Genomic DNA, 24,763 nt, shown 5'->3' with positions numbered 1-24,763 from the left:
GAAGAAAGGGAGAGAACCCTGGAAGATGCACATATTTGGTGTCCTACAGAGATGAATGGAGTGGCAAACTCAGACTGGACTCCGACCAGGCCACGCCCCCAGAGGTCATCTCTATAGGACACCAAAGATGTGCAACTTCCAGGGGTCTCTCCCTTTCTTTCTGACAGGGGATGGGCTCCATCCCCTGTCAGCACTCTAGCAGCAGCTGTGCATGCACTGCCTACATACCTCCTCCTTATTGAGTCTGAGCCGCACACAAAATTACTTTGGTGCAGTGTTTTGTAGCCAGTATTTTGAAAAAGTAGACTGTTCTTTTTTTTTTTTGTTACAAATAACGTGTTTGTTTTTTTTGAGAAGAGTATACATTTACAGAATACAGGCATTATCAGCATATTCAGAGTGGCAATATACATGACAGAATAAACAACATATTCATATAGGCATTTACTTTTCATCATGAGTGCCCATTCACACAGCGGCAACACGACTTCCAGCGCGACTTTGGGAGGCAACTTGGACACGACTTGAGTATGAATCACAGCACGACTTGGGGCAATACAACACAACTTGAAGTCGCCTCCAGGACAGGGAACTTTACAAGTGGCCAATCAGAGCTTATCAGCTGTGTGTGTGAAGGAGGGGGCTGGCTGTTTAGTGGAGGAAATTACTTTCTGTTTCCTTTCTGCTTCCTGTAAAGTTGCCTCAGTATGAACAGTGATCAGACTTGGAGGCAACTTCCATTGAAATCAATGGGTACAAGTTGCCTTCAAGTCGGATTGAAGTAGTACAGGAAGAGCCCATTCACACAGGGGCAACTTTGGATCCGACTTCAAGTTGCCCCAAGTCGCCCCTAGTCGCCTCAAGTCGCGCTACACGAAAAAATCAATGTAAGTGAATGAATCTGTCTTAATGCACACTACTGCAGTCGCTCCGACTTCAGAAAAGGTTCCTGTACTACTTCAATCCGACTTGAAGGCAACTTGTACCCATTGATTTCAATGGAAGTTGCCTCCAAGTCTGATCACTGTTCATACTGAGGCAACTTTACAGGAAGCAGAAAAGAAACAGAAAGTAATTTCCTCCACTAAACAGCCAGCCCCCTCCTTCTCACACACAGCTGATAAGCTCTGATTGGCCACTTGTAAAGTTCCCTGTCCTGGAGGCGACTTCAAGTTGTGTTGTAAGTTGCCCCAAGTCGTGCTGTGATTCATACTCAAGTCGTGTCCAAGTTGCCTCCCAAAGTCGTGCTGGAAGTCGTGTTGCCCCTGTGTGAATGGGCTCGAACCTTTTCTGAAGTCGGAGCGACTGCAGTAGTGTGCATTAAGACGTATCCATTCACTTACATTGATTTTTTCATGTAGCGTGCCTTGGGGCGACTTGAAGTCGGATCCAAAGTTGCCCCTGTGTGAATGGGCTAAGAGTTATGTGTGAAGTATTTGCTACCTTTTGCCTATACAACCCAGCTACTGGGTGATTTGTAAATATATATTATCTGATTAGGTGTGTGTTCAACATACCAGGGAATTTTCAGTTGTTTCATTGCATGTTGCTGCATTTCCCAACCAAGAGTCCCAAATCTTCCCATATTTGGCCGGACAGCCCCTATGGGCGTAAATTTCTTTTTTATAGGGTAAAACAGTATTAATGGCAGATATCCATTCCTGGAGTGTTGGTGCAGTTGCCCTTAACCATTTTCTCGCTATAAGTAATCTAGCTACAAATAATGATTCCTGTAGAAATAAAATGTGGAATTTGTCTGATTCTGGGTCTGGGAACACTCCCAGTAAACATTGTTTAGGGCATAACTTCAAGGGGGACCCCATTTCGTTGTGTATAAATTGCACTATGTGGGACCAATAGTCTTGTATTAGTGGGCAAGACCAAATTAGATGAAAAAAGGAGCTAGTAGGACTGTCACATCTGGGGCAGAGTGGATTATAGTCAGGTTTGTATTTGGCCAGGCGGGTCGGGGTCAGATAGGTTAAAGTAGACTGTTCTTAATGCAAAAGCAATAGCTTGCCTCTTATCATAAAAGGGAATTTATAGCTTTTTTTTTTCATGTAAATATGGAATATTACATATAAGTTAAGGGCGTCTTTTCATGCGTTTTCTAAGCTATACATGAATTGCCTATTTAAAAATGTATAAACTTTATAGCAGGGGTCAGAAACCCATCGATCATGATCTGCCAGTCGATTGCAGACAGGTGACTGGTAGATCGCACCCTGGGCTGCCGACCCCGCCATCCAAGAGCATCAAAGCAGAAGGTCTATTTGTATAACTGAGCCAGCGTTGGCTGTGGAGGAAGCGGATGACCATGGCTGGAGCAGACGGCCACATAAGCCAATACCTACTCTGTAGTGCTGGCTGCAGTGTCGGGTGGAGTGATATCAACTGCACTCCGCCTCTTATCCCTGCAAGCAAGCACACAGAGCGGCACCAGCAGCATCTAATACACAGAAAGAAAAGTAGATTTGCTTCAGGTCAGTGGCTATTAGGCTGCTTTCACACTGATGCAGTACAGTTTACCTGCATGGGGGGGGGGGGGGGGGGGGGGGGCTGTACTTAGCCATAGACTTTTATTATATTCTGCAGGTTAGGTGTGCTTTCATAAAGTGCACCAAACCTACAAGATATAATAGAAGTCTGTGGCAAAGCACAGCTAACCTGCAGGAAAGCCATAGGTGCACTGCGTTGTATCCACAGTGCAGGTAACTCACAAGGCATAAGTGTGAAACAGCCTTATAGGGGGCTCAGGACAATAAGGGTTCATTTACATTTGTGGTTTGGGGGGGGTCAGTAAAACACCATAGGTGAGCCCTGTTTTTACTAGAATTTGTCGTGATTGGCAGGTGGAAGCGGTGATCTTTGATTTCTCCTAATTTTGTTCAGGGAGATCACCTCTCTAAGGTTGCCTGCCTGGCTTTTTACCATTGTATTTTCCTTTTTGCAGGTAACCTAAATTGGATGGAATACATGTATTTGTAGAGGTAATCTGCAGTGAAAGTCAGAGGCTGGCACAGTTTAATTATTTTTTATGTGATTTCTACTTTGTAGCTCTCAACCAGATTAAAAGTTAAGTGGAAGCCTCAGCTCTTCATTCGTGAACTGTACAGTGAAATACTGGACAAAACATTTTCTATAAAGGTGACAATGAAAACTTTGGACCTTATTGATACTGCTTATGGATTTGATTTTTATATCCTCAAGGTAAGAATATGAAACCCACTACACGTACAGTATATATTGTTCAGTTGTTCATTTATTTATTACAAACTTCTTGTTGAAAAAGATTGCTCATGTTCCTTATTTAATAATTTTTATATACAGTGGGGATGGAAAGTATTCAGACCCCCTTAAATTTTTCACTCTTTGATATATTGCAGCCATTTGCTAAAATCATTTAAGTTCATTTTTTCCTCATTAATTTACACACAGCACCCCATATTGACAGAAAAACACAGAATTGTTGACATTTTTGCAGATTTATTAAAAACTGAAATATCACATGGTCATAAGTATTCAGACGCTTTGCTCAGTATTTAGTAGAAGCACCCTTTTGATCTAATACAGCCATGAGTCTTTTTAGGAAAAATGCAACAAGTTTTTCACACCTGGATTTGGGGATCCTCTGCCAGTCCTCCTTGCAGATCCTTTCCAGTTCTGTCAGGTTGGATGGTAAACGTTAGTGGACAGCCATTTTTAGGTCTCTCCAGAGATGCTCAATTGGGTAAGTCAGGGCTCTGGCTGGGCTATTCAAGAACAGTCACGGAGTTGTTGTGAAGCCACTCCTTTGTTATTTTAGCTGTGTGCTTAGGGTCATTGTCTTGTTGGAAGGTAAACCTTTGGCCCAGTCTGAGGTCCTGAGCACTCTGGAGAAGGTTTTCATCCAGGATATCCCTGTACTTGGCCGCATTCATCTTTCCCTCAATTGCAACCAGTCGTCCTGTCCCTGCAGCTGAAAAACACCCCCACAGCATGATGCTGCCACCACCATGCTTCACTGTTGGGACTGTAGTGGACAGGTGATGAGCAGTGCCTGGTTTTCTCCACACATACCGCTTAGAATTAAGGGCAAAAAGTTCTATCTTGGTCTCATCAGACCAGAGAATCTTATTTCTCACCATCTTGGAGTCCTTCAGGTGATTTTTTAGCAAACTCCATACGGGCTTTCATGTGTCTTGCACTGAGGAGAAGCTTCTGTCGGGCCACTCTGCCATAAAGCCCTGACTGGTGGAGGGCTGCAGTGATGGTTGACTTTCTACAACTTTCTCCCATCTCCTGACTGCATCTCTGGAGCTCAGCCACAGTGATCTTTGGGTTCTTCTTTACCTCTCTCACCAAAGCTCTTCTCCCCCGATAGCTCAGTTTGGCTGGACGGCCAGCTCTAGGAAGGGTTCTGGTCATCCCAAACATCTTTAAGGATTATGGAGGCCACTGTGCTCTTAGGAACCTTAAGTGCAGCAGAAATTTTTTGTAACCTTGGCCAGATCTGTGCCTTGCCACAATTCTGTCTCTGATCTCTTCAGGCAGTTCCTTTGACCTCATGATTCTTATTTGCTCTGACATGCACATGAGCTGTAAGGTCTTATATAGACAGGTGTGTGGCTTTCATAATCAAGTCCAATCAGTATAATCAAACACAGCTGGACTCAAATGAAGGTGTAGAACCATCTCAAGGATGATCAGAAGAAATGGACAGCACCTGAGTTAAATATATGAGTATCACAGCAAAGGGTCTGAATACTTAGGACCATGTGATATTTCAGTTTTTCTTCTGCAAAAATGTCAACAAATGTTTTTCTGTCAATATGGGGTGCTGTGTGTACATTAATGAGGAAAAAAAATGAACTTAAATGATAACAAAGAGTGAAAAATTTAAGGGGGTCTGAATACTTTCCGTCCACACTGTGTGTATATATATATATATATATATATATATATATATATATATATATATATATATATATATATATATATATATATATGCAAATTTTTTCCTCAGTTTAGGCCGATATGTATTCTTCTACATATTGTTGGTAATAAAAATCGCAATAAGAGTATATTGATTGGTTTGCACAAAAGTTATTACATCTACAATATAGGGAAAAGATTTACGGCTTTTTTTTTTAACTAGTAATGGTGATTAGGGCTGGGGGAAAAATCAATTTAAATCTTGAATCGAGTTGAGCGGTCAAATTGATTCAAAATTTAAGCAAATCTAGTTTTTTAGATTTTTTTTTTTTTTTTTTTTCACCGCACCGGTCCTGAGGAACTGCGGCAGGAGTTTTTAGGCAAGGCCGTGGCTTTGGCCTAGTCCACGAGGCCAGACTCCGCGGCCTCGCCTAAAAACTCCTGCCCGCAGCTCCTCAGGACCGGCGCGGTGTCCAAAAAAACTCGCAGATTTTTTTTTTTTTTTGGGGGAAAATCTCCCAGCCCTAATGGTGATCAGTGATTTCTATCGGGACTGCGACATAATGGCAGACAGATCGGACACTTTTGACACAGTTTTGGGAACATTGGCATTTATACAGCGATCAGTGCTATAAAAATGCACTAATTACTGTGTAAATGTCACTGGTAGGGAAGGGATTAACACTAGGGAGCGATCAAGGGGTTAACTGTGTTCCCTAGGGAGTGATTCTAACTGTGGGGGGAAGGGACTGACTGGGTGAGGAGACGATTGTTGTTTATACTTAGTATGAACAACAGATCGCTCTCCTCACACCTGACACCACGGAGATCTGTCTGTTTACATTGATAGATCTCTGTTCTATCCCTGTGTGGAGCGATCGCAGGTGCCCAGCGGTCAAAAGGCGAACCGACTGCGGTGGCTGGTCGGGAAGGGGTTAAACAATGTTCAGTTGGTACTAAGGGGCCCAAAGTGTGCCAAGAAAATATCTCCCACACCATTACACCCCCAGCCTGAACTGTTGATACAAGGCAGGATAGATCCATACTTTTATGTTGTTTATGCTAAATTCTGACACTACCATCTGAATGTAGCAGCTGAAATCGAGGCTCATCAGACCAGGCAATGTTTTTCCGATCTTCTGTTGTCCAGTTTTGGTGAGCATTTGTGAATTGTAGTCTTAGTTTCCTGTTCTTAGCTGACAGGAGTGGATCCAAGTATGGCCTTCTGCTGCTGTAGCCCATCTAGTTCAATGTGTTGTGCATTCAGAGATGGTATTCTGCATACCTTAGTTGTAACGAGTGGTTATTTGAGTTACTGTTGCCTTTTTATCATCTTGAACCAGTCTGCCCTTTCTCCTCCTGACATCAACAAGGCATTTTCGTCTACACAACTGCCGCTCACTGAATATTTTCTGTTTTTCGGACCATTCTCTGTAAACCCCAGAGATGGTTGTGTGTGAAAATCCCAGTAGATCATCAGTTTTTGAAATACTCAGACCAGCCCGTCTGGCACCAACAACCATACAAGTGCATGGTATGACATACGCATATCATGAATATAAAATGTTGGGGTAACGTATTCTTTAATATACTACCCTTAATTGTATGTGCTCTGTTTGTTTTTCTTAATGTTTGTTTTTTTTCTTAATTTGTTTAGACGCCACAGAGGGATTTATGCTCCAAGTTAGGAATGGATCTAAAAAGAGCTATGCTAATACGGCTTGCAAAAAAAGACCCAGATCTTCACCCTGATGATCAAACAAAAAGAGAACAGATTTATAAAAAGTACAAGGTTTGTTCTTAAATGATCTTTTTTTTTCCTATGGATGTTTAGCTTGCAGAGTCATCAACTCCTCCGTTTTCACAGCAAGGGAGTCATACAGCTGTTGTTTTTTGTTCGTATAAAAATTGTGTTTGGATTTATTATACCAGTGCCTAGTATGTTTAGAAAGCAAAACTGATTGACCTCACTGACACGGAAATGTATGAGCTGACTCTATTAAACCATCCAGCTCTGGAATTACTTTATCAGGAGCTATGCCCATACTGGACTCCTATTCCAGATCGTAACCATACATGGTGTAACCAAATTCATATCTTAACCGCTTGAAGACCATACTTTTTTGTTTTTTGTGGTGTAACCAAATTCATATCTTAACCGCTTGAAGACCAGGCTTTTTTGTTTTTTGTGGTGTAACCAAATTCATATCTTAACCGCTTGAAGACCATACTTTTTTGTTTTTTGTGGTGTAACCAAATTCATATCTTAACCGCTTGAAGACCAGGCTTTTTGTTTACATGTAACAATCACTTTTTTTGCTAGAAAATGACTTGGACCCCCAAACATTATATATTTTTTTAAAAGTAGAGACCCTAGAAAATAAATTGGTGGGTTTTGCAATTTTTTTATGTCTTTGCGCAGCTGTTTTTTTAAACGCAGTTTTTTAAGAAAAATACACTTTTTTGCATCTTAATGCAAAAAACACAATACATAACCCATTTTTCTTTTTCGTACATCATGGGACATAGAACCACAGTATTTGCTGAATGGGTTATATAGGCACCTTTAGGTGATGGACACACCCTAGACAGGAAGTTTAGCTCCCTATATAACCCCTCCCCTTACTGGGAGTACCTCCATTTTTTCGCCAGTGTCTAAGGTGTTGGTCACGAGTAAAGATGTGCTGTGCTGAGCTCCGCTGGAAAAATCTTGGCTGGGGCAAGCCATGCAACCGGATCCATTCAAACTGTCTTTAACAGGCCGAATTGAATGGTACCCGGGGCTCGTGTCCGAAGGAACGAGGATCTGCCTGTAACACTTCTCTTTTTAGAGAGCTGGACCCTGGGAACCAGTGATTGTTTTTTTCAGCCATATTTTCCTGGCGGGGTGCTTTACAGGCCCAGGAGTGTGGATCCACCGATAACAAGGGACCCTGGTTCCTGAAGGTTTTTTAACGGAGCCCACCGTGAGTGGTGAAGATTGGGTCTCTTTGGTTTACCACAGAACCCTGCAACCGGATAAGGTAAGGGAGATTCCCAAGGAATTTTTCAAATTCTTGTGGCTTTTCTCCTTTAACCGCTTGCTGACCAGCCGCCGTAGTAATACTGCAGCAACATGGCTCAGCTGCGCACATCGTCCTCATGGTACGACTGTACCATAGACGGCCACTAGGGGGCGCATGCGCGCTGCTGTGCTCGCCCACAAAGCCGATGCGAGTGTCCGTCGGTCGCAATCGCAGCCGGGCTCTCACGATCGATCGGGGCACACGGAGAACCGGGATCTATGTGTGTAAACACACAGTTTACGCTTCTCTGAGGGGAGAACAGACAGATCGTCTGTTCATACAGAGTATGAACAGTGATCTGTCATCTCCCCTGCACAGTCCCATCCCCCCTTCAGTTAGAACACACACTAGGACACACTTAACCCCTTCACTGCCCCCTAGTGGTTAACCCCTTCACTGACAGTGATATTTTTACAGTAATCAATGCAATTTTATAGCACTGATCGCTGTAAAAATGCCAATGGTCCCAAAAATGTGTCAAAATTGTACGACGTGTCCGCCATAATGTCGCAGTCCTGATAAAAATCGCAGATCGCCGCCATTAATAATAAAAAAGCCATAAAACTATCCCCTATTTTGTAGACGCTATAACTTTTGCGCAAAACAAGCAATAAACGCTTATTGCGCTTTTTTTTACCAAAAATATGTAGAAGAATACGTATCGGCCTAAACTGAGGGGAAAAAATTTGTTTTTTAATGTATTTTTTGGGGATATTTATTAGAGCAAAATGTAAAAAAATGCTTTTTCTTTAAAAATTTTCGCTCTTTTTTTTGTTTATAGTGCAAAAAATAAAAACCCCAGAGGTGATCAAATACCATCAAAAGAAAGCTCTATTTGTGGGGAAAAAAGGACGTCAATTTTGTTTGGGAGCCGCGTTGCATGACTGCGCAATTGTCAGTTAAAGCGACGCAGTGCCGAAACCCAAAAAGTGCTCTGGTTTTTGGCCAGCCAAATGGTCCGGGGCTGAAGTGGTTAAAGAGGAGGGCCTATTAAAAAAAAAAAAAAAAAATTAAAAGTCAGCAGCTACAAATACTGCAGCTGCTGACTTTTAATTGGACACTTACATGTCCCAGGGTCCAGCGATGCGGGGGATCGAAGCCCCGCTCACCTCCCCCTCCGTTCGGCGGCGCCGGCATTGCAACTGTGGGCGCCGGGCTGTGGCTTCACAGCCGGGCACCCACTGCGCATGCACGAGCGGCGCTGCGTGCCGTGATTGGCTGCTCAGTCACCTGGGACCTGGAATGGGTCCCAGGTGATTGACAAGAGGGAGCAGAGCCGAGTCCTTCCTGTGCCGAGGGGGAAGTGATGTCACCAGCTCAGGCACTGAAAGAGGCAGACTACGAGGGACCCCCTAGCAACAGGCATTTAGAGGGGGGGTTAAAAAAAAAAAAATTTCCAAATGTTTTTTTTTATTTTTTTTTTTTAGGAATTTTCATGTATTTTTTTTTTTTTTTTGGGTGGAACACCACTTTAAGTAAATGTTGCTATGCCTAAAGTCGCCACTGGGGGCTGTCAAGAGCACGTACCATGCTTGTCAGTCTTGCTCAGTGTCACAAGCTGCACGCTTCCTCCGAGCCCAAGCTCCAGGTAGGATGTGGGAAGGGGGGTTTTCTCTTTTTAGGAATGTCCCCCCACAGCTTCCTTCCAGGCTAGAGGCCATGGATCAGTCGGCGGTATGCCGCACCACTTCCGCTGCCATTACGACGGCTTTCCATCCACCTGCCCTCCTCTCTCCTCCGCACCAGCCCCCCTCCACGTGCGACCCGGGCGAATCGGAGCCCCCACTCGCGGGGGAAAACGGTCTTTTTTGAAAAAAGATGAAGGGGGAGGAGGGGCGGAGCATCAGCGTGGCGTCGGCGCGTTTCAACGCCCACAACGCAGGCTATGCATAGCTATAAAGGTGCACTTTTTGCAGGTGCACACAGCTAAAGGAGGGACACAGAGCAGATGGATGGCATGTGAGTGTGGGTGGCACAGGCATTCCCAAGCACATTTACTTAGCATCAGACTGAGCCTTGATAGCAGCGGCAGTTACTGAACTATTTTGCTCAGCAGTGGGTGCATTTCTGGTAGTACCTCTGCATTTGTGCTTTGCACTGTGGGCAGAAGGGGAGGTACAAATGCCCCGAAAAATAGGGGCTTAAAAGGATCTCCCTCGGGCTCTGAGGACCCACCTTCTGCAACGCCATCTCCCCCTGAAAGACCTAGGGAGGCTGGTCAGAGTGAGCCGTTAGGGTTAGGGGCTGCAACTGCTTCTGGCATTTCAGCCCCTGTATATATTACTCAGGAGGTTTTTTCCTCAGCCATGAGTGGATTGGAGGAAAGATTAGTGGCCTTAATCGCATCTTCACAAAGTGGAAGAAAACGCATTAGGTCCCCTTCTACTACCTAGGACCCTCAAACAGAGGAACTCTAGGAAAGGGGAGACGAATCCCCCTCAGAGGACCAGGAAGAGACTGATGACTCCTCTTCTGAGGAATCAAGTGGGGAAGGACCCTCTTCAGCTTCACAGGCTGAAAAATTGCTGGTGCATTCTCTTACTGAAATGGTCCACTCCACATTTAAGTTACCCGTAACTGAGTCGGTTGAAAAGCCCACTTCTTTGAGTCCACTGAAGCCTCCTCAAGCTTGTGCATGCTTTTCCTGTTCATTCATTGCTGGAAAAGCTTATTCATTCTGAGTGGAATCACCCAGATAAACATTTTCTTTATCGTACATCACGGGACACAGAGCCACAGTAATTACTGTCTGGGTTATATGGCACCTTTAGGTGATGGACACTGGCACACCCTAAGCAAGAAGTTAAATTCCCTATATAGCCTCTCCCCTTACCGGGAGTACCTCAGTTTTTTTTTGCCAGTGTCTTAGGTGTTGGTCACAAGTAAAGATGTGCTGTGCTGAGCTCCGCTGGAATATGCCTTGCTGGGGCAAGCCATGCAACCAGATCCATTCAATGTGTCTTTTCAAGGACGAATTGAATGGTACCCGTGCCTCGTGTCCAAAGAAACAAGGTTTTGCCTGGAACGCGTCTCTTTTTAGAGAGCTGGACCCCGGGATCCAGTATTTGGTTTTTTCAGCCATATTCCTGTCGAGGTGCTTTTTACAGGCCCAGGGTTGTGGATCCCCCGATTAAAAAAAAAAAGGGGGGGCCCCCGTCCCTGAAGGTTTTCTAAATGGAGCCCACTGTGAGAGGTGAAGATTGGGTCTGTTACCACAGAACCCTGCAGCTGGATAAGGTAAGGGAGATTCCTGAGGAATTTTTTTAATTCTTGTGGGTTTTCTCCTTTAAAGTAAATGTTGCTATGCCTATAGTCACCACCGGGGGCTGTCAAGAACACGTACCTGTTCCATGCTTGTCAGTCTCATCTCTGTGTCTTAAGCTGCACGCTTCTCCGGCCCAAAGCTCCAAATAAAATCGTGGGAAAGGGGGGTTTCTTCTCCAGGAATGTCCCCCCACATTGATAGCTTACTACCAGCAGGGGGAGCATGGCGCTAGACGGCGGTGTGCCGCGCCGCTCCCGCCGCCATTACAGCGGTCCTCCTTCGGCAAGCTCTCTTCCTCTCCTCCTCCCCAGCCCTCCTCCATGCGGTCGGGCAGGATCGGAGCTCGCTCGCGCGGGAAATCGCTCTAATTTAAAATAGATGGGTGGTCGGAGGGGGGGGGGGGGGCTTAGCAGCGTTGGCGCGAATTGAGCGTTCACAACGCAGGCTGCATAGCTATAAAATTCACCTTTTTCGGGTGCATACAGCTAGGAGGGACATAGAGTGGACGGGGGGGCATGTGATTTGGGGCCACATGCCAATGATGGGGATCCCGGATGTAGATCTGTTTGTGTCCAGGTTTAACAACAAAGTCAACAACTTTGTGTCAAGAACACGGGATCCATTCGCATGCGGAACAGATTCATTGGTGACTCCGTGGGATCAGTTCTCATTGATTTATGCATTCCCTCCTATTCTGCTGCTACCTCAACTTCTTCGCAGGATCAAGCAGGAAAGAAAGTCGGTAGTTCTTGTGGCCCAGAAGATCTTGGTATGCAGGAATAGTAAAGATGGCGGTAGGAAACCCATGGACCCTACCACCACGTCCAGACCTGCTATCGGAGGGACCAGTGTTCCATCCTACTTTACAAACGCTAAATTTAATGGTTTGGCTATTGAAACCCACATGCTAAAGAATCGTGGGCTTTCAGGCTCAGTGATACCTACCTTGACTAATGCAAGGAAGCCAGCTTCTAGAGTCATTTATTATAGAGTCTGGAAGGCATATGTTCCTTGGTGTGAATCCAGGGGTTGGCATCCTAGGAAGTATGTCATAGGTAGAGTTCTTGCCGTTCTGCAAATGGGACTAGAGATGAAGCTGGCCTTGAGTACTATCAAGGGCCTAGGTCTCGGCCTTATCAGTGTTTCACTGTCCGCTGGCTTCGCATTCTTTGATCCGCAGCTTTATACAGGGGTTAACGCGGCTTAATCCTCCGGTTAAAGCACCCCTGAACCCTTGGGACTTGAATTTAGTTCTGTCGGCATTCCAGAAACAGCCTTTCGGAAAGCAGAGGTTTTGTTTGTGTTGCCGGAAGGTCCTAGAAAAGGACAGGCAGCATCGAAATCCACTATTGCCAAATGGATTTGGCAGGTAATTATTCAGGCTTATGGCTTGAAGAGGAAGGTTCCACCTTTTTTAGGTCAAAGCGCACTAAACCAGGGCTGTTAGTGCTTCGTGGGCAGTGCATAACCAAGCCTCCATGGCTCAAATCGGCAAGGCCGCAACCTGGTCTTCAGTCCATACATTCACCAGATGCTATCAGGTGGATGTAAGAAGGAATGAGGATGTCGCCTTTGAGCACAGTGTGCTGCAGGCTGCAGTATAGGTCCTCAGGTCTGATTGCACCCTACTTTTGTTGTGTCCCCTCCCCTCAGGTGGCATTGCTCTGGGACATCCCAGACAGTAATTACTGTGGCTCTGTGTCCTGTGATGTACGATAAAGAAAATAGGACTTTTATAACAGCTTACCTGTAAAATCCTTTTCTTGGGGTACATCACAGGACACAAAGCCCCCACCCCTCTTTCTGGTTACACGTGTATTGCTTTGCTACAAAACTGAGGTACTCCCGGTATAGGGAGGGGTTATATGGGGAATTGAACTTCCTGTTTAGGGTGTGCCAGTGTCCATCACCTAAAGGTGTCACATAACCCATACAGTAATTACTGTGGCCCTGTGTCCCGTGATGTACTCCAAGAAAAGGATTTTATAGGTAAGCTGTTATAAAAATCCTATTTTTTCCCTCCTAAAACGTTTTCAACACTGTGTAACGGAACTTCAGTCCCTACACTCCACTTGAGTGCTTTCGTCATATACCGCTTCCTCACAGTCTGAATATATACATCAGATATTCCAACCGCTCACAAGCACAAAACAAGAAGATTCTTGTTTAGCTGCTGAACATGGACTCTTTATTAGAACCAAAATTACAAGTCTTATATACAGTAGAAGAGGAGGTCCCCCCTCCTGCTCATATTACTCCAGCAATACATCTGTCTAGTAGGCAACAAACTATAGTAGGAGTAGACTGTCTGGCTCCTACGCAGTTCTAGAGGCCAATGTGATCAGCTCTCTCAACTAACATGTTAAGTTCAGAATCAAACAAACCAAGAATAGTCCTTACATATATCCTGGGAGATATTGTGGATACATATTACTGTCCCATTTTAAGCAATCCAAGACATACCCTCCCAGTCAGCATTTGCAATATAGCATACACAGGGTTCCCAGAGTCTGTGTGTCCTGAGGGACAAGGACCCGAATCCAAAGTAACACCACCTCAAGGGTCCCCAGGCATACAGCTCACAAAGCGCACCATTCCCCCAAATGCCAGGGCCCATAATCGGTAGGCAAGAGGCTAGCATTCAGTCTCCTCCAAAAGCCTCTGTCCCAGGTGAGTCTGTCACATTTCTCCCCCATCAAAAGTTGACTAACAAGGTCCCAGACCTCCACCTGGTCTGGACATGCGTTAGTCAGGCAGAGTGAACTCACATAGTCTGTCCGCATGATCTCCTTTCTTGGCTGCAACAAGGAATAGTTGACCTCAGTAGGTGTGGGGCAGAGGTCATTGACTCTCTGTCCGGCTGTCAGCGCTTCAGCTGGGTGGTGTTTACCATTCCATGGCTTGGTCTGTTGCTGGGCAGAGGGGCCCACTGCCCCAGTTCCCTGAAGCTGAGAAGAAACTGTAGGTGCTAGGCAGAGGCCACCGGCGCTCTGCCCTGTTGCCAGTGATTCAGCTGGGGGTAGCTTCACTACATCAGCTTGTCGCCGGAGAGAGGGGCCGGCGGCCCGGCTCCCTGGATCTCCACAGTTCTTGCCGGTGCTGGGTGGAGGTTGGTAGCACTCTGCCCTGTTGCCAGCACTTCTGCTGGGGACCCCACATCCTCTGCTCCGGCTAACCATTGAGGCAGGAGGCTGGATTCCTCCACTCCAAAACTGTGTAGCTGCCATTGGGGAGGTGAGCTGGCTGCTTCCTGTTCTGTTCCCTCATTTGACTGCTGGGACGACATGTCTCTGGTAATGTCTCCCAGGTGCACGGATCTTTGCTGGGGAGGAAAGACTGCTTCCTTCACCCTGGCTGGGGAGGGACGACAAACACCTCCTCTCCCTTCTTCCCCTGTATCTGCTGCTGGGAAGTGATTGCCACCTTCTCACCCTGAGCCTCCGGAACTGCCACAGGTGTGGGGCAGAGGTCTTGGACCCTCTGTCTGGTGACCAGCGCTTCAGCTGGGAAAGTTCCTTGCAGCTCCACAGATACTGCTGTTGGTGCTGTGCAGAGCACAGTGAACTTTGGCCCTGATACCAGCTCTTCTGCTGGAGGCTCATCAGGTTGTTCTTCCTCAGCAGAGAAGTCTGTCAAATCCCCTGTCTCTGCAACTGGTGTCTGGAGATAGAGGTTCACCATCTCCTGTCCGTGGAACCCAGAAGATGCTATCGGTGCTGGGCAGAGGTTAGCAGAGCTCTGCCCTGTTGTTAGCACATCAGCTTTGGGGATGGCAATCTCCAGATTTTCCCCTGCCAATTCTCTGGCATGCTGCTGGACAGGCACATTCCCCCACCCAAGATCATCCCATGCAGAAACAGGATCATCAAGGTCAGTCAGCACTTGCTGCATCCGCCATAAGACGTCTGCGTCCATAGCTGCGGGGGTAGGTTGGCAAAGCACACTGTTACTATGCCACCTTGCCGATTCTTTAGCCAGGATTTCAGAGCTGTCAACTGGTATTTCCTGATAGTCCCAGGCAAAGGGAGCCCAGCCCTGGCGCTGAGCAGAGTCTAGAAGCCGTCTGTAGGCAATCTCCAGCTCCCTTCCTGAACGGCCAGAAACGATATATCTTCCAGTCCCCAGTGCACTTCCGAGACGTTCAGTAGCCCTTCTTTGAAATCCATGATTTCATACAACTGCTACTCCAAATCACTCCCAAAGTTAGGGTCCCCTGTCAGCTTCACATACAACAGTCCCAGGCCGCCGTAACCAAAGCCTTCTGTTGGGCTGTCATCTGCTATCCAAGGCATGCTTGGGATACATGCCACCGGAGGGCTCTGTAGCTCTCATTCAGCCGCATCTCTGCCCAGAGCAGCCTGCTTAATTCAGCTGTCTGCTCCTTGTGCAGTTTTTCTCCCAAAAACAGCACCCGCAATCCATACTGCGACCAGTACCTTTCCTGGATGGAGGGGAGAACTTTTCCCTGGTGTCGCTGCTCACAGGCTTTCCTTCCAGAGTTTACAGCGGATAGAATGAAACCATCCCAGCAGGACCTGCTCTGCCACTGGTCCTCTGTGCTGTATGTGCATCTCTCGCAACCTCCTGAATTCCTCTTCCAAGGCGGCTGGTATCTGTACCTCTCCTCTCCTGCTATTCGGACCTTGGATCCAGGTGGAAGTTTGGATGTCCCAGACTGCAGGAAGCGTCCCACTGCTTGCCACCAATGTACCGCAACGTCCATACACTCCGCTGGAAGTGCTTTCGCCATATACCGCTTCCTCACAGTCTGAATATAGATATCAGGTTTTCCAACCGCATACAAGCACAAGACCAGTCGGTAGCCCACTTAGACCAAAGCTTGGTCACCACAGTCAACTACCTGGAATACCTAGGTTGGGTCCTCAACCTAGAGAAAACCAGTAAGAAGACTAGAGTACTTGGGTCTGGTTATAGATACAACCCAGAAGAGGGTGTTTTTACCCCAGACAAAAATCAGCGCTATAAAGGGGCTGGTTCAGGTAATCAGGGCAAAGAAGGGTCCTTCTATTCGCCTTTGTATGAGATTGTTGGGGAAAATGGTGGCTTCATTCAAAGCGGTTCCCTATGCTCAGTTTCATTCGAGACTGCTGCAAAATAGTATCCTGTCTGCCTGGAACAATAAAGTCCAGGCGCTGGATTTTCCGATGCATTTGTCGCCAATAGTGCGTCAGAGCCTCAGTTGGTGGTTGATTCCCGAGAATATGCGGAAAGGGAAATCCTTCTGACCAGTTACCTGGAAGGTGGTAACAACAGATGCCAGCCTTTCTGGTTGGGGAGCAGTTCTGGAAGAGATGACTGTCCAAGGGAAATGGTCCAAAACCGAGAGGACCTTACCCATCAACATTCTAGAGATTCGGGTAGTGTACCTAGCCCTAAAGGCCTGGACATTCAAGTTGCAGGGTTGTCCTGTCAGGATCCAATCCGACAATGCCACAGCAGTGGCTTATATCAATCACCAAGGCGGCACCGGGAGTTGTGCAGCCCAGGGAGAGGTAAACCAGTTCCTAACCTTGGCAGAAAAGCATGTGCCGTGCATATCAGCAATCTTCATTCCAGGGGTAGAGAACTGGCAGGCGGACTACTTATATCTTGGCTATATGCCAAAGATGGGGGATGCCGGACGTAGATCTGTTTTGCATCCAGGTTCAACAACAAAATCGACTACTTTGTGTCAAGAACAAGGAATACAACTTGCATGTGGGACAGATGTGTTGGTGACCCCGTGGGATCAGTTCTCACTGATTTGTGCATTCCCTCCTATTCTGCTGCTACCAGGACTTCTTCACAGGATCAAGCAGCAAAAGAAGTCGGTGCTTCTGGTGGCCCCAGCGTGGCCCAGAAGATCTTGGTATGCAGAAATGGTAAAGATGGTGGTAGGGCCCCCATGGACCCTACCACCACATCCAGACCTGCTATCGCAGGGACCAGTGTTCCATCCTACCTTACAAACGCTAAATTTAACGGTTTGGCTATTGAAACCCGCATGCTGAAGAATCTCTGGCTTTCAGGCGCAGTGATAACCACCTTGAATAATGCAAGGAAGCCAGCTTCCAGAGTAATTTATTATAAAGTCTGGAAGGCATATGTTTCCTGGTGTGAATCCAGGGGTTGGCATCCTAGAAAGTATGTCATAGGTAGAATCCTTGCCTTTCTGCAAAAGGGGTTAGAGATGAAGCTGGCCTTGAGTACTATCAAGGGCCAGGTCTCGGCCTTGTCGGTATTGTTTCAACGTCCACTTGCTTTGCATTCTTTGGTCCGAAGCTTTATACAGGGGGTAACGCGGCTTAATCCACCGGTTAGAGCACCCCTGAACCCTTGGGGCTTGAATTTAGTTCTGTCGGCATTACAGAAACAGCCTTTTGAGCCGATACGACATATTCCCTTGGTCCGTTTGACAAGGAAGCTAGTTTTTCTGGTAGCCATTTCCTCTGCAAGAATGGTGTCAGAATTGGCGGTTCTTTCTTGTAAAGAGCCATATTTGATCATTCACAAGGATAGAGTAGTATTGCGTCCTCATCCTAGCTTTTTACCAAAGGTGGTTTCAGGTTTTCATCTACACCAGGATATTATAGTTACATAGTAGGTGAGGTTGAAAAAAGACACAAGTCCATCAAGTCCAACCTATGTGTGTGATTATGTGTCAATATTACATTATATATCCCTCTATGTTGCGGTCATTCAGGTGCTTATCTAATAGTTTCTTGAAGCTATCAATCAAGGTTAAACCTCTTTTCTTCTAATTTTAATGCGTGGCCGCGAGTCTTGTTAAACTCTCTTCTGCGAAAAAGTTTTATCCCTATTGTGGGGTCACCAGTACGGTATTTGTATATTGAAATCATATCCCCTCTCATGTATCTCTTCTCCAGAGAGAATAAGTTCAGTGCTCGCAACCTTTCCTCATAACTAAGATCCTCCAGACCCTTTATTAGCTTTGTTGCCCTTCTTTGTACTCGCTCCATTTCCAGTACATCATTCCTTAGGATATTGTTCTGTCTTCATTTTTTCCAGAACCCTGTTCTATGGAAGAAAAGTCACTACATTCTCTGGATGTAGTGAGAGAGGTCAAAATCTATTTGAAGGCAACTGCTCAGGTTCGGAAAACGGATGTTTTGTTTGTGTTGCCTGAGGGTCCTAGAAAAGGACAGGCAGCATCGAAATCTACTATAGCTAAGTGGATTCGGCAAGTAATTATTCAAGCTTATGGTTTGAAGAGGAACGTTCCACCTTTTCAAATCAAAGCGCACTCCACCAGGGCTGTCAGTGCTTCATGGGCAGTGCATCACCAGTCCTCCATGGCTCAAATCTGCAAGGCGGCAACTTGGTCTTCAGTCCATACATTCACCAGATTTCATCAGGTGGATGTGAGAAGGCATGAAGATATCGCCTTTGGGCGCAGTGTGCTGCAGGCAGCAGTATAGGTCCTCGGGTCTGACTGCACCCTACTTTTTTTTGTGTCTCTCTCCCCTCAGATAGCATTGCTCTGGGACATCCCATTCAGTAAATACTTTGGCTCTGTGTCCCATGATGTACGAAAAAGAAAATTAGGATTTTTATATCAGCTTACCTGTAAAATCCTTTTCTTCAAGTACATCACCGGAGACACAGAGGTCCCTCCCCTCTTCTAATACACATATATTGCTTTGCTACAAAACTGAGGTACTCCCAGTAAGGGGAGGGGTTATATAGGGAGCTAAACTTCCTGTGTAGGGTGTGACAGTGTCCATCACCTAAAGGTGCCTATATAACCCATTCAGTAAATACTGTGGCTCTGTGTCCCGTGATGTACCGTATATACTCTAGTATAAGTCGATCCGAGTATAAGTCGGGGCCCTAATTTACCACAAAAAAATGGGAAAAACTTATTGCCCCAAGTATAAGACAAGGGTGAGAAATGCAGCATCTACTGTAAGTGGAAAAAGAGGGTCAACAATGCCCATCTGCAGCTGTATACCTCCTTGTGTCCTGTGCAAGTGTCCTGTGCATGTGTCCTGTGTCCTGTGCATGTGTCCTGTGCATGTGTATATGTGCATGTACCTATGTCCTGTGTATATGTGCATGTGTCATGTGTATATGTGCATGTGCATGTGCATGTGTCCTGTACCTCTGTCCTGTGTATATGTGCATGTGTCCTGTACCTCTGTCCTGTGTATATGTGCATGTGTCATGTGTATATGTACCTGTGTATGTGTCCTGTGTATGTGTGCATGTGTCTGTGTGCATCCTACCTGTGTCCTGTGCATGCCTCCGTGTGCCTCTCTGCACCGATCAGCGTGTGCTATTACTATTCGGCGGCCATTTACTGTTCAAAAGCCGTGCCTCCTCCTCCTCCATAATAGGTAGAAAACTCCATTCCCAGCAGTCAGCGGTCAGCCTATCACAGACATTCTCTCATCCTCATACCATGGACGAGGATGAGAGAATGTCCGTGATAGGTTGTACACTGACTGCCTATCACAGACGAGGAGGAGGCGCGGCTTTGAAACAGTGAGAGGCTGCCGAGTGGTATGTAGCACACGCTGGCCGCCGTCTGCCTGCATGACACGCTGATCATGCAAGCAGACGGCAGTGACTCGAGTATAAGTCAGGGGGGCACTTTCAGCCCCAAAAAAGGGGCTGAAAATTTTGACATATACTCGAGTATATACGGTACTCTAAGAAAAGGATTTTACAGGTGAGCTGTTATAAAAATCCTATTTTTTTTTCCAAAAAATAAAAGATGATGTTACGCCGAGTAAATAGATACCAAACCTGTCATGTTTTAAAATTGTGCACGCCTATGCAGCAGCAACAAACAATGTAAATTTTACTATCCATAGGCGACGCTTTGAAAGCCTTCACAGGTTACCACTTTACACAGGGTCTGGTGCTAGAATTGCTGGCCGTGATCTGACATTCGTGGTGATACCTCACATGTGTGGGACCATCACCATTTGCTTGCTTGCGGGACCTATGCATGCGTTTGCCCTTGCGCGCAAGCACAGTAGTGTGCGGGCGCTTTCATTTTATTTTTTTTTACAAATGATTTTTTTTTTTTTTTTTTTACACTGTTGCTTTCATTTTATTTTTTTTAATCACTTTTATTGCTGGCACAAGAAATATAAACATCCTTGTGACCGCAATAGGCAAGTGACAGGTACTCTTTATAGAGGGATCTAGGGTCCCTCCCCTGCCCTTAAAAGTACTGAAAACGCCAAGACCCCTGTGTTTTTGAATGCTCTTGTTTTTTTTTAAAATGGCGCCGTTGACATCCAGGTAAACCGGAAGTGATATCATGTCATCAACGGGTTACTATACCGGACAACCGATCAAAGCCAATTCTGACTTTGTCTGGCTGTCCGACCAGCCAGCGGATGCGCCCAACTGGTAGCTCGGGTCTCCCGGTGGGACGGGAGAGCCCAAGCAAGCCATGGAACAGGGGACATCCCCTCCTGCTGCTTCTAATAGCAACCGAGGGGCTAGTTAGCTGCTTTGATTGCTTTTACAAGAGAGCTGAACGGCAGCTCTAAAAAATGGTCCCGGAATGATGCCTGCAACTGCAGGCATATGACTCGGCTGTGTGGAGCGTAGGGACACATGGACACGCTAATTTAAAAAGAAAAACAGATATGAGACACAAGATGCACCCTAGGATTTTGGTAAGGGGCAAATACAAGTAGATTTCTGGGGTCATGTATGCTTTCATGCTGCCTTTTACACCCTAAATATGGGTAACGTGTAAAACGTAACATGAAGCAAAAGATGAAGTTATCCTTTAATACTTTCTCATTCACTGATCTGGAGCAGGAACTTTTACCATTATATTTTTCAGGCATGCAACAAGTGTCCTGTTTGAAAAAAGCAGAATTCTCTGCGACTGTGTCACAACTTGTAGGACAGGATACAGCTTTAACGCAGCCATCTTTGTCAAGAGCTCAAAAACACCTCACGTCTTCTTACTTCCATTTCCCAACCAAAGTAAAATCCTGATGGTGCTAGACCTGAATGAAGCTGAATCAGAGGGAAATGTAGAGGAAGCTGCCGAACATTTCTCTCCTAATCAAACATCTCACTGTACGCATTTAAGGTGTTCTATCTTTTAAAGACTCTGTGGTCTCAACGACAACGTCGTATCACACCCTAGACCAGCATTTCTCAACCCTTTAAATATATGTAAAGTCTCAAGGCACCTCAGTTTAAAATGTATATGGTACTTGTCAATGGGAAACCTGATCCTGAGACCATACACGCAACCTGCCTAGAAAATATTTATCTCACATCAAATGGCACCCTGGTTGAGAAGCACTGCCCTAGACCATCCTTCCTTCCAAAGGTGGTTTCAGCTTTCAATCTCAATGAGGACATTGTTCTGCCATCCTTGTGCCTCACACCTAGGTATCCAAGGGAAGTTTTTCTACATTGCCTAGAAATTGTCACAGCCATTAAAGTGCACCTAAAAGCTACTGCATTTATTAGACAATCAGACTTTGTCCTTTCCCTGGGTCCTCACAAGAGGCATATGCGCCAAAAATCAACCAATGCTAGGCAGATAAAGAATTTGATTACTAGAGCTTATGTTATTGCATGATTTTGCGCACACTCCACCAGATCTGTTGGAACATCTTGGGCCTTTAGGCACCAAGCCTCAGTCTCCCAACTCTGAATGGCTGCCACCTGCTTTTCTGTTCATACTTTTTCAAGTTTTTCCAGGTCCATATTCAGTCTTCAATGAAAAAGAGAAAAGAAAGGGCGGACCAGCCATGTGCATTATCTTTTGGATAAAATTTATTAAAACTAATGATAAAAAGGGACTACTTACAAACAGTAGTGGAAGATCACAAGCAAGTCACTGCCGTGCTCTGAAGAAGAGGGGATGTTCCCCTCGAAACGCGTCAGCCAGCAGTGTTTTTCTATGGGCTCTTCTGGCACCTTCAGTTGACTCTGCTGTGTTCTCTGACTGTTTGCTGAGATTGGAAGACTGTCTTTATACTATTGTGATCTTCCACTACTGTTTGTAAGTAGTCCCTTTTTATCATTAGTTTTAATAAATTTTAACCAAAAGATAATGCACATGGCTGGTGCGCCCTTTCTTTTCTCTTTTCCATTGTTTGCTAGGATCCCCCATCCTTGAGGGCAGCAAGGCCTGTGTCTATCTACCGCCTGTTCGGCTACCCACTTGTGCGCAGGAGCATTTTTTCTTCGTCCATATTCAGTCTTCTGCTGATGTACCTTTAGGTCGCGAGGTTCTTGCAGCGCCACTCTGAACCTCAGCTTTTTAACCCTGTTTTTCGGCCTGTTGGCACTGCTCTGTTGCCTAGTTGTTGCCCCCCTTTGTATTTATTGCTTTGGGTTGTCCCATGCTGTATGAATAATTTGCCTGTTTCCTGTATTGTGCGATTAAGATAAGAATTTTGCCTGTAAATTCCATACCACAGAGGACTCCGAGTGGGGTAGGGTTATAGGGGTGTGACCTGTATTGTACAACAAGGTATGGTGTTTACAGGTAAGTCAAAATTCCTGTTTTTTCATTACACAGCTAAAACTACGTGTTTTATCTTGAAAATACTAACACTACCATTCAATCCATCAGGCATTTGAGATTCCACTTAAAGAAGCAGAGTGGGTCGGCTTAACTTTAGAAGAAGCTGTGGAAAAACAAAGACTTCTAGAAAAGAAGGTACCACTTTTTTTTTTTCTTTACTTTATGGGAACTAAGCTGAAGTACAAAATGTAATATACTGCAACTTACCAGTCCTTAGATGAGGAGGCTGCATTCAATTTCTTTTTTGAGGTAATCCTGCCAAGATGCAGAATATCTCCCTCTTTACTCATCTTCATAACCGAGAGGGGGTGCTGTTATGTATTCCTAACACACATTAAAGAGAAACTGGAGTCAAGCATGTATAATTCAAAAAAATACAACAGTATGCAGCTCTAACATTTTAAAGCTTAATTAGGAATTAGTATTGTTTTAAACCTTAATTTTTGCCCATCAAATTGCTAGTTTTTATACCCCCACACTTGTGTGAGTGGCCATTTTTTCCTGTAAGAGTCCATGTTGCTCTGCCTCTCCGGCCCATGAAATCTCGTGCATGCGCAGTACAATGCCTCCCGGTCACGCATGCAGAGCGCATCCGATGTGTACAAGTTACTATAGTAGCGGCAACGAACATCCACTGTGGCTGCTATGGCAACATGTACACAAAGGGCTGGAAGCTCATGCAGGTTAAGGGCTTGGCTTGGCCACGCCTGCACAACCGAGATGCAGTGTTTTTAGCCCTTTGTTTACCTGTTGCTGCTATAGTAATCTGTACACAACGGATCGGAAACACTCTGCTTAATGCACATGCGCGACCGGGAGGCATTGTACTCCTCCTGTCTGTGCCCTCATCTGGTCCCCTCCAGCCCTCCTCGGATTTCCTGTGACTTCCCTCAGCCCTTCTCCACTCTCCCCGCCCCCCCTCCCCTGCTAGCAAACTCACACAAGAGTAAGAGAAAAAAAAAAACGATACCTGCAATTCTAGCCCGGGAGTCAGTGCCAGTGCTGTACAACACGTCGCTCGCCATCGTGAATTACAAGAACTGAAAGTGGAAGTAACAAATATAAGGTATTTACTGGCACCAAATGAATATTTTGCTTTCTAAAGTTAACACAGCAAGGGCGGAAGATTTATTAGCAGGAAAGATTAGTAAAAAGTGACTGAATGTCCGCTTTAAGGGCAGGACTGTTAACACAGCTTGTGATTTTAATGTCAGGTGAAATACTATGCTCTTTGCTGAAACGGAAAGTTAAAAGCTCACTAAATTTTTGGCAGGATCAACACATTTTTCCTGTACGTGCAGGGTTTTTTAATTTTTTTTATTAAAGATCGAGAATGTGTATGTGTTTGAAAGATGTACTGGATATTATTTTTTTGCCCATTCTTACACATATGGCTATGTTTTTGATTAAATAATTGTTTTTACTTGGTAATGTAAATGCTACAAGTGTATTTATAAAGTACTATTACTGTAACTTTACCTGTTTTTGGTTTCAGGACCATACTCCTGTTTTTAAAACTGCTGTAGATGAACTTATTAATAAAATAACAGCTCAGAAACTGCAAGAGCCAGCAGTCATAGAGAACCGTCCTTGAAGATTTCTCCAGTCACAAACTGTTACCCATCTTTGGAAGATATATGGCCTACAAGGATAGGCCTATATATATATATATATATATATATATATATATATATATATATATATATATATATTATACACTGTTATATAAGTTGAATATAAAACAAGATTTAAAACCTTTTGATAGTAGTTACTTGTCTTTTTTTCTTATGGTAACAACCATTTAAAGGGTCTCTCATTCCACAATATTTCCTAACCATTCAAGTCATCATAAACCATGACATGAAACGTACAAATAGCTCATCCTTGTCTCTCTCCAAAGCTCCGAGTGTCATTTCTCTGGTTTCTCTGTTTTTCAGCATGACTGATAACCGTCAGCCGAAACAGGTGGAACATGTAACA

General features: G+C 45.2%; 1 protein-coding gene across 2 annotated transcripts in view; it reads left to right on the top strand.

Annotated features, from left to right (window-relative positions):
* MRPL28 (mitochondrial ribosomal protein L28) overlaps nt 1-24,542 on the top strand; it is a 96,873-nt gene extending 72,331 nt beyond the window's left edge. For both annotated transcript variants that reach the window (XM_073633056.1, XM_073633054.1), the window contains exons 3-6: nt 3,058-3,210; nt 6,572-6,706; nt 22,832-22,918; nt 24,279-24,542. In XM_073633056.1, the coding sequence (XP_073489157.1) occupies nt 3,058-3,210; nt 6,572-6,706; nt 22,832-22,918; nt 24,279-24,377 (474 nt within the window). In that variant the 3' untranslated portion in view covers nt 24,378-24,542. The remainder of the gene's footprint in view (nt 1-3,057; nt 3,211-6,571; nt 6,707-22,831; nt 22,919-24,278) is intronic.
* The last annotated feature ends 221 nt before the right edge of the window (nt 24,543-24,763 follow it).

The sequence above is a fragment of the Aquarana catesbeiana genome, linkage group LG06 (assembly GCF_042186555.1).
Source record: "Aquarana catesbeiana isolate 2022-GZ linkage group LG06, ASM4218655v1, whole genome shotgun sequence".
NCBI classification, from domain to species: domain Eukaryota; kingdom Metazoa; phylum Chordata; class Amphibia; order Anura; family Ranidae; genus Aquarana; species Aquarana catesbeiana.
This window is presented reverse-complemented; position numbering and strand designations above follow the sequence as displayed.